This window comes from Myotis yumanensis, unplaced genomic scaffold (assembly GCF_028538775.1).
Source record: "Myotis yumanensis isolate MYYU_CA2020_CCGP unplaced genomic scaffold, mMyoYum1.0.hap1 SCAF_19, whole genome shotgun sequence".
Lineage (NCBI taxonomy): Eukaryota > Metazoa > Chordata > Mammalia > Chiroptera > Vespertilionidae > Myotis > Myotis yumanensis.
Window position 1 is genome coordinate 27,124,650 of NW_027223770.1, and position 9,933 is coordinate 27,134,582.

Genomic DNA, 9,933 nt, shown 5'->3' on the forward strand with positions numbered 1-9,933 from the left:
CTGCATCATGACCTTTGACCAAGAAATTCTACTTCTAGGAACCTGTCCTCCAGGTATACCCTCGCATGCATGCGTGGCTGCGTTAAGCCCTGAAGGCTGGAGACAGACTCGGGGGTCCTGGGGGGCTGGGTAAACGGGATCGAGGGATCGAGGCCTCTCCTCCTGAGGGGAGAGTGGAGACTCTTCAGGCACTGAGACCGACTTTCAAGTAAAAAAGCAAATGCAGAACTCACATGGAATATGCTACTATAGGGGCGGAGTTGCATGTATTTGCATAAAATGCCTCTAGGAGTTGAGAGAGGGCTCCCCAGGAGGCAGGAGGCAGAAAGGGACCCTCAGAATGCCTTGAAGAGCCTCAGGGACATGGCCTCGGGGGCCAGGACGGGACCCCTCATTTGTAATTTTTGGATTCAGAGCCCTGTCTGGATGTTTTTGGGTCTAGACCCATGAGAATACGGAGTCCAGACCCTCCTGGCCCCAGACTGGGGCTGAGGCTCTAGCAGTGAGGGGACAGAGCCAATTCCTGAAAACTGGCCATTTTTGTCTCTTTTATGAGGGCTTCAAACCCAGGAATGAGGCCCTGTGCTCACTCAACCAGGAGGGGAAGTGCGGGCAAGTGGCGGTGGGTTTGCGTTACGTTCCTTCACACACACCCCACTCCCGCCCTGGTTCTGGAATTCTCCCTGGGAGGCTCCGTGGGCTGGGGCCTGGCTTTGCAACTGCTGGGCTGGGCTGGCAGGTGAGGGCTTTACAGAAACACAGTTGGGGGAGGGGGGGCAACACTGAGTTGACCAGGGAGGCGAGGAGTCAAGGAAGACATGGGCAGCCCAGAAATACTGGAACGTCCGCTGCTGGGATTGGCTGGTGTAGAAGACCACCTATTGTCTTCACCAGCTGATAAGCGTAGACAGAGACCCCCCCCGCCCCCCAAGGCTGGGTACCTTTGAAGCCCTCGCAAAGGTTGGAGCTGGGCGCCACCTGTTTGTCCAGACAGTGGTAGCTGAAGCAACTTCCCCATTTATTATTATGTAAATCCTTGCTGATGGGCAAGTCTGCCTGTTGCCGGGGGTCGCCTGCCTAAGGGCTATGCTGTGGGTGTATCCCAGATCAATAAAAGCTTGGTGAGGCCTGAGCACCAGTGGAAGTTCTTCCCCTTGAGTTGGACTTGCCCGCCTGGCCCCCCAATATTTCCAAATTATCTCTTGTCTCTTCTTTTTCATTTGTGTGCGGCTCCTCTTCCAGGTCCTGAACCCTGATCCACGCGGGACGTGGAGGGAAACATTTACCAACAGGCTGGCCTCCCCCAGGGAGCGGAGGGCCGCCAGGCACGGCACTGCCTCGGGGGAGCTGGCCCTCGGCCCAGCCCACCAGCTCCTGTGACTGGGGGGCCCCTTGGAGGGACCAGGTCCATAGTGAAGGTTCCCGCTGCAAACCCACAAGGACCTTGAGCCCCACCTGGGCCTCCTCCCTCATCCACCTCCAGCTCTTCCCCACGGCTCCCTCCAGAACCCCCCACACTCCCTCCCACCCAGGAGGGGTTTCACAATTTATCAAGACCTGAGTACAGGCCCGGCCCTCTGGGTCCTTCCCCGCCTGCCATGCTCTGAGGCTGGGAAATTTCCTGTCATGCTGAGCCATGTAGGAGGGACATCTGGTGAATACCTTCATTTCACAGATGGGGGAAACTGAGGCCGGAGAGGGAGCGGAGCAGAAGACCGAGGGGAGTTGGGTGGAGGCAGGGGTCTCCGCGGAGGCCGAGGCCAGGGCAGTGGGTCTGTGTGCAGACTGCATGCCCGGCGAGGCGGGAGGCCCAGGGCCCCGGGGAGGGAGAGCGGCCACAAAGCCGAGGCCGAAGGGGGGGGGGGGGGGCGGCCCCAGGAAGGGCTCCCCAGAAGGACGTAGCGTGGCACTCAGTGGGCAGATGGGGGACAAGCAGAAGGCACAGGCCCGCAGGGCCAGGAGCAAGGCTGCCAGGCCCCAATAAGGACAGACAGACAGACAGACGTGAGGGCACGTGGCCGTTTGTGGAGGACAGAATGAGTCTGAGGGGAGCTGGAGGGAAGAGGCGCCAGCCCCCACAGCTGGGTCACACCCTTCTTGACTCTGAGCTGATTTTCCCTTCTCACCGCTTTTCTGGAAGTAAGCCCTTCCCACCCGGGGCTGAGACCGGGACTGAGAAGCAGCCATCAGAGGGTGGATCCAGGCGGAAAGCCCTGGGCCCCGGAGCCTCCTGGTCCTGCCCGCGGGATGCAGGCCCTGTCGCCAGGGGCACCGGCAGCCCTCCCGGGAAGGCGCTCCTCGCTCCTGTGGCTCAGAGGCAGGCCTGTCCCTCACTCTCGGCGTCAGAGGTCACATGCTCCCGGCAATTCCCCTTCTCCCTAGAGCACCTCGGCTCCCTAAGCAAATTCGCTCAAATTCCGAGGAACTTTAAAATCATCTTGTCGAGGAGGTTCTTGGCCTAGAGGCTGAGGGAGAGCAGCGAGGCCCCCAGCCTCAAGGCTCAGGCCACAGGGGTCGGAGGTGAGGCCCCACCTCTGCCAAGTCCCCAGGAATGGTGTTCCTTCAGCGGCCGGAGGAGTCCCCTCTGTGCAAGGGGCGTAATTAGGTCTCCCCCGGGGCAGGCAGGGAAAGGCTGAGCTGGTCCCGGCCCATGAGCGCCACGGCCAGTGCCAGTGGCTGGGTCTGGCTTGGCATCTGCTGCCAGGGTACATGCAGGCTCACACTGCAGGGGGGCGCCTTCTGGCCCCAGGCAACTGGCCTGGGCAGCAGCGCGCCCGCGGGAAGGATGAGCCTGAGCCGCAGGGCAGCCAAGGCCCCCGTGGTCCAGGTCCAGGCGCTGAAATTGCCCACGGTCGCTCTCTTCCACCCCCACATGGGGGTGACCTTGGGCCAGGAAAGCCCAGTCACATTGAGCCCCGGCCCCTTCCCGCCCAGCCCTAGCCCACGTGGTGGCCCTGCCCCTGCAGGCGGAACGGAACCGACTCCACAAGCGTCTTAAATAGGACCCGAGAGGCTCCCATTCAAGTTTGATTCCTGGGTCTGTGGACCCAGGCAGGATGCCAACCCAGACTGGCCTCCTGCTAGGCAAGCGGGGGGGGGGGGGGGGGGTAGGGGTCAAAAGGCTCTGAGCCTTGGTTCCCCGTCACTGTCCCCCGCCCCCCCCCCGCCCAGCACCAATGTCGCCACAAGCCAAGGAAGTCGAGGCAGCCGTGGTTTCCAAACCGTTTATTTCCCCGACCAGGAGGTGGGGGCACTGGGAGCGGGGCGGCGGGGCCCTCAGGCGAAGGTGGAGCCGTTCCAGCCCACGTTGGCCGCGTTCATGTCGTAGTAGTTGATGTAGATCCTGCGGGGGGCGGAAGCCGTGCTGAGCGGGCTGCCCGCCCGGCGCCCACCCCCCGCCCCGGGCGCCCCCCACGCCCCCCCGCCCCGGGCGCCCCCCACCTTCCCCCGCCCCGGGCGCCCCCGCACCTGTCGGGGCTGACGCGCAGGCGCTCGGCCAGGAGGCCGCACAGCAGCTTGCTGTAGGAGCGGTTCTGCGGGCCGCCGATCTTGCCGATGCTGTGCAGGCTGCAGAGCGCGCAGGGCTCGCTGGAGCCGCCGAAAGTCATGAGCTGGTCCGGGACCACGTGCACCGCGATGTACTGCGGGGCAGGGCGCGGTCAGAGAACCCCAGCGACTCTGCCAGCCCCGGGCGACCCCGTCCCTTCCCCGCCTGGAGTCGCCTCCCCCCGCCCCAGCCCGGGCCCTTCGAGGCCGGCGGGCACCCCCTCTTCCAGTTCGCTCCCCACACACCTGGGCCGGCTTGCCCGTGGCCTGCGCCAGCTGCTGGGTGAGCTCGGAGAGGAGCCCCTCCGGCACCGAGGCGCGAGGCACGTTGGTGTTCACCACGAACATCGGCATGATCGCGACGAGGCGGCGAGCACTGGACACCGGGACTAACGCGCGCGCGCAACTGAACCGTAGCTACGTGACGGCGCCCGGTTCCGCCCCAGTGCGCCCGAAGCCCCGCCCCTGACGTCACAGAAACGGAGGCCCCGCCCCTGACGCCCAGCGGAAGAGGCTCCGCCCCCTGGCGTCACTGAGAGGAGGCTCCGCCCGCTGACGCCATCGAGATGGAGGCCCCGCCCCAGTGCGTCTGAGGCCCCGCCCCCTGACGCCATCAGGATGGAGGCCCCGCCGGGTGGCTCCTGCGGCCCTGTGGTCGCTGGGGCCCGGCCGCCTGCAAGATTCCGAGGTGGTCCCCGCTCGTCCTGCTGCGCAGACCTCTGACCGCGCTTACCTCCGCGCAGCCCCGAAACCTGCCTGCCCTTCAGTCACGGGTGTGCTCAGTGACCTGTGCGCGGGAGCTGGGGAGACGGCAGCTAATGCAGAGATGGCCGCTGCCCTCCAGGGGCGCAGAGCCGGCCCAGCAGAGACGTCTCACCTCCTTCCCTGGCCCGCACTGAGCCCACGTGTGGCCGAGTCTCCGGCCGCAAGTCCCCAGGGACCACAGTCCTGCGTGAGAGAGCGCGCGCTAGTCGTCGCTGCAGGGGTCCCCACCGGTGCCATGTCCTTGCGGTGGGCGAGGATGCTGGCAGGTGCCCAGGGAGGAGCAGGGAGCAGGAGGCGAGGCCAGCAGAGCTCCTTGGGCGAAAGGCAGTCAGCAACCAGGCCTGGGGCCACCCCCAAACCTCAGGTCCCTGGGCCAGGGCTCCTCAGGGGAGCCCCAACCAGGCAGGCCTCTGGGGTGCCTCTCAGCGCCTGCAGTGAGCGCAGCCAGGCACACTCGCATAGGGGCGGAGTCAATGAATGGGTGAATGAAGATCGCCATGAGGCAGGAAGAGGACAGCAGCTGAAGCGGGCCCTGGCCCCACTCCCGCTCAGGGCTACCTGTCTGGGCGCTGTGCTGGGGGGCCTCAGGTGCTAGGGAGCATGTTGTGTTTGGCCAAGTCCTCAGAACTCCCCAGGAAGTCCCGTCTGAGGGATGCAACAGGTTCACGAGGCGCAGTGGCCGGGACCACAGCCGTTGGTGGGACCATAGCCGTTGGTGCGCGGCTCTGCGCTCTAGGCCTGTCTCCAGCCCAGGGCGTCCTCCGCCCCAGCAACCAACTCAGCACCGCTTGCTCTATGTCCGGATCAAGTGCGCGGCTTTCTCCCCTCCTAATTGCCTGCCAGTGGAATGTATCTCCTTCCCTGGCCCTGTATTCTCACTGCTCTCCACCCACCTCACCACCACCACCACCACCACCACCACGCTAGCTGGCTTTGCCTGCGGCGGGCCCGAGCAGGTCTGGCCAGGGGACTTGCCTTGCCCAGTGAAATGTGAACAGAAGAGACTCCAGTCCAGGCCAGCACCCAGTTTGCTGCTCTCTGAAGCAGTGGAGGTGGGCGGCAGGTGGAGTCCCTGAAGGTGAGCCCCGGCCATGTTCAGGTTATTACTGTGAACAGGGCCCTCCCCGCATCAGGACAGCCTCTGAGCCCCTTCCATCAGCTTGTACCCTCCCCATCTCATTCCCAATGAGGCGATCTGATTGCCAGGTCCCCCTCTTACTTGCTTGCATACTTGGCTGACCACTCAGAGCCTCGGTTTCCCCACCTGTAATTTGGGGAGCCAGCAATTCCTCCCTCACAGAGCGGGTGGTGGTGGCCTTCTCTGACATTAGAGGCAGCACCATCGCAGTGCCCTGGTGGCCTCCCCTCCCCCGGCGTGCACCACCCTCTCTCTTCTTCTCTGGTCCAGTGCACTGACCTTCCAGGCCACGCTCCAGGCCCTGGCGCGGCCTTGGTCCTGGAATTCTCAGTTCCTTGGGAAAGGCCCCCGCGCTCCTGGCTGTCGGGTCCTGTGACGGCCCAGCATCCGTCCTGTCCTCCGAGGCCATGGTCACATTTCTATTTGTGAGTTAGCCTTCCTTTCTAGGGGACAAGCCCCGTGAGAGTGGAGACTTTAGCCACTGCTGTCTGCCTCCTTCCTGACGCTGTACTTGGTGGTCGTCGGAGGGCTCGGCCCTGGGAACATGCTGTTACACGGCCAAGTCCCTGGGAGATGCAACTAGCTTACTGGAGGTAATTAGGGAGACTGTCATGGATTATCTGAGGGAGTCCAAGGTAACCACCTGAGCCCTAAAGAGTAGAGAATTTTCTCCAAGTAGTCAGAGGGGTGCGGGAAGGGGAAGCCAGACCCAGAGCAGAAGGACTCCACGCGCTGTCACTGGCTTCGACGATGAAGGGGGCGGGGCCGCAGCCATGCACCTGCAAGGAACTGAATTCTGCCGACAGCCTGAATGGACACGGGGGTGGGTCTCCCTGGTTGAGCTGAAGCACCTGGACCTCAGCCGTGTGAGGCCTTCAGCAGGAGGCCCGGCCACACCGGCTGGCCCTCTGACCCAGCAGCCGTGAGCTAATAAATGTGTGCTGGTTCAAGCAGCTAGATTTGTGGCAGTTTGTTCCAGGAGCGATAGAAGAGCCATGCATCTGGCATCGATAGGCCCCGTGATCATCTGCTACACAACAGCACCCCTGCACCCGGGGGTGATGGCAGGCACGGCTGCGGCCCCGCTGGGATGCCCTCCCCCTTCCTCCTCACCGAGAGGACCCCCGTCTGTCTGATGAGAGCCCGGCGGCCGGCGGGTGAGGCCAGGCGAAGCAGCTGCGGCTCATGTCATGTGTGGGGCTTAGGCGCCACCCCACCAGCTTCCTGCCGCCCCTGCTGGAACGCGGACACAACCCTGGGCTGGGCAGCAGCTGCTGGGCCACCTGGAGCTGGAACACAGGCCCAGGAGTGGGAAGTGGTGACCCAGGAGCGCCTGGGCTCGGGGCCGGCCAGCCCCTGCCTTGGCCATTCCGTCGGAGAGAAGCCCCTCCTCCATGCGCCGCACCCTGGTCAGTTTCAGCCCGTTCAGAAATAAGTTTCTTGAGGCGGGAATCGCCCAGTTTTCTCTGGGAGTAGAATTTCAATTGGCTATAAAGCTCTTATTAGCATTTCCAACAAAAGGTGCCCCGGGGACTGGCCTCGCACTAGGAGTGCTGAGTACAGGTCTGTTCTGGTGGCTCGAGTGCAGCATCGACGCGTGTACCAGGAGGTCACGGTTCGATTCCCGGTCAGGGCACCTGCCTGGGTTGTGGGCTGGATCCCCAGTGGGGGGGCGTGTGGGAGGCAGCCGGTCCATGGTACTCTCCTCATTGATGTTTCTCTCTCTCCCTCTCCCTCCCTCTGCCGACCGATGTGGTGATGGTGACGGTGACGTTAGATGTCTAACGCACTTAGACGTTAAACAAGAGATGCTCTTCTCTCTGCCCGCGGCCCCTCATCCTTGGGATGTCAGTCACTTTCCTTTTCCTGGACCCCTCAAGGCACAGGCACCGCTCCTTGGAGACCACACGTCCCCTTTCACATTTTACCTTTTATCCAATCCCAGAGGTCTCCCCTCCCTCATCGATCGCCAACGGAGTTCATGTGACCCACTTAAATCTCTTTTGACTGTGATGCATAAAACAAGGTAAAAACCAAACAAGCATTCTCCGGAGCATTATCTCCGTCCTTTGAGATTCTGCTTCACAGCAATTGTCAACAGTTTGGCTCAAATAAACTAAAAAAAAAAAACCTCTCTAAAAAAAAGAGCGAAATTGAAATGAAGATAAATCAATGGCAGGTTTGTACCTAGTCCCGAAGGTGGCTTCCCTCCTGACCCCCAGGACTTCGTTTAAGGGCTGGGTATACTGACCTCCGCTCCCGAGGGCTCTGAGTTAGCACCAGCCTGTCCTGCGATATCCATAAAGGCGACATTGGGCAAGTTTGTCTTGAAAGTTCAGGTTTTTTAAACTGAAGCTGTTTGGTGCAGAATGAATGCCTGGCAACATCAAGACTCGCACACGCGCTCGCAGGTTTTGCCTCAGGGGTACGGGTCTCATTGTCCCGTGGGGAGCCCGCCGGGTCTCTCCATGACTGTCAGCTGTCGGCACGGTTTCAGGAAAACAGGCCCTTTTCTTTGTAAATGTCCAGGGCTTAGGCTAGAGCCCCGCAGGAAGGCCTTCCTGGTTCACCCATGTCTCACCCCCCCTGATGGGCCAAAAGCCCGCAACGGGCTAGAGCTGTAGGGGCTTCAGCCGGACGAGTGCTTCCCGTCAGGGAGGCATGTGTCGGGAGGTGGCATGAGAAACCAATTCAATTGAGGTGTCGCAACCCTGAGTATCAGAATATGGGGGATTTAAAAACGAGCCCTGGCCAGTTGGGCTCAGTGGCTAGAGGGTCGTCCTGTGGACCAAAGGGTCGCAGGTTTGATTCCCGGTCAAGGGCATGGACATGGGTTTCCCAGCCGGGTAGGGTGGGTGCGGGAGGCAACCAGCTGATGTCTCCCTCCCACTCTCTTTAGAAATCAATGGAAAAAATATCCTCAGGTGAGAATTAAAGAACAGCCCTCGCCGGTGTGGCTCAGTGGGTAGAGCGTCGGCCTGCGAACTGAAAGGTCCCAGGTTCGATTCCGGTCAAGGGCACAGGCCCGGGTTGTGGGCTCGACCCCCAGTGAGGGACTTGCAGGAGGCAGCCGATCCATGATTCTCTCTCATCATGGATGTTTCTCTCTCTCTCTCTCCCTTCCTCTCTGAAATCAATAAAAATATATTATAAAACAAACAGAACAGCACAGCCTGGCTGGTGGGACTCAGTGGTTGAGCATCAACCTCTGCACTGAGGTCCCGGGCCGAACTCTGGTCAGGGCACACGCCTGGGAAGGTGGACTCAGTTCCCCAGCAGGGGGCGTGCGGGAGGCAGCTGACCCATGTTGCCGTTTCCTTCACTGATGTTTCTAGCTCTTTCTCCCTCTCTCTAAAAATCAATAAACACATTAAAAGACACTCATGCTCAGACCACATCTCTGGACGTAGTCTTGCATAGGCCCTGGTAACTTAAAAAAAAAAAAAAGGGTGACCCCCCCCTCCACCCATAGCAGAGCCTTTAGTAGCCGCCATCACCATGACAAAGCCGTACACCCTCTGTCCTGCTTCTGGTTTACTCTGCAGACGGACTCGCACGAGAAGGTGTGCGGCGCTGTGTGTGCAGGGAAGTGGGCGGGAAGCGGTCCCATCGGGGCCTGGACCACTTAGACATGTCCACAGTGGGCCGGGCTTCCCCAGCTCAGCACTGTGGACATGTGGGGCTGGATGATTCTTTTTTTGAGAGAGAGTAGAAAAGAGAGGGAAAGACAGAGAGAAACTTCGATGTGAGAGAAACACATCGATGGGTTGCCTCCTGCACACGACCCCACCAGTACCCTTCAGTTTGCGGCCAACGCTCTATCCACTGAGCCAAACCAGCGAGGGGAGATGAGGTTCTTGAAGACAGAAGGCCTGGCCAAGAATTAGTGCCCAAGACCGAGAAGAAAGGAGACTCAGGAGGGTACAGTCGGGGGGAGAGAGGAGGCAGTGCCCGGGGAGCCGGGTATGGGAGGGCCACTAAAGGTGGCGGAGGGGGGGTGCGGGCGGGAGAGTCCTTGGTGCATGTGCTTTTCACTCTCTGGGAATCTACCTCAAAAGCCCAAGCGACCGCCCGACCAGAAGCTATGATGCACAATGACCGCCAGGGGGCAGACGCTCGACGCAGGAGCCTGCCGAGCTGCAGTGACTTGGCAGCTGTGGTTTTCAGATAATGCATCCAGAACCAGAGAGGAGAAAGCCCAATTCCGGGACGCGTCACCCGAGAACCTCCTCCTCGAAATCCGGACCCCTCGGGGGATGTCGGAGAGCCGGTTTCGGCCAGATCCCTGCAGGCCAGGCTGAGGGGCCCCACCGGTGCATGAATTCGTGCACTGAGCCTCTAGTAATTCCAACGGGCAGTGAGCTCAGAAAACTAGGCTCTACAGCAGGGTAGGGAACATCCAGCCCACGGGCTGTATGAGCCCCTCGAAATCATTTGGTGGGGCCCTGCCAAGGCACTAGGGGTGAGTTAATTAAATGTTTGAC

The 9,933-nt window shown here is 61.2% G+C and overlaps 1 protein-coding gene across 1 annotated transcript; it reads right to left on the reverse strand.

The window, feature by feature from the left end:
* Nucleotides 1–3,210: 3,210 nt before the first annotated feature.
* Nucleotides 3,211–4,000, reverse strand: MIF (macrophage migration inhibitory factor). Its single transcript, XM_070399401.1, has 3 exons — nt 3,793–4,000; nt 3,469–3,641; nt 3,211–3,343 (listed from the first exon to the last, which is right to left on the reverse strand). The coding sequence occupies exons 1-3, from the start codon at nt 3,898–3,900 to the stop codon at nt 3,277–3,279; spliced, it is 348 nt and encodes a 115-aa protein (XP_070255502.1). The 5' UTR covers nt 3,901–4,000; the 3' UTR covers nt 3,211–3,276.
* Between the last annotated feature and the right edge of the window lie 5,933 nt (nt 4,001–9,933).

What these genes read in the sequence shown, in the direction of transcription:
- MIF (XM_070399401.1), bottom strand. Translation starts at nt 3,900, where the DNA reads ATGCCGATGTTCGTGGTGAACACCAACGTGCCTCGCGCCTCGGTGCCG. An exon ending in CCACGGGCAAGCCGGCCCAG is followed by an intron (nt 3,642 to 3,792) that starts GTGTGTGGGGAG and finishes CCTGCCCCGCAG; the next exon opens with TACATCGCGGTGCACGTGGT. An exon ending in CTGCGCGTCAGCCCCGACAG is followed by an intron (nt 3,344 to 3,468) that starts GTGCGGGGGCGC and finishes CGCCCCCCGCAG; the next exon opens with GATCTACATCAACTACTACG.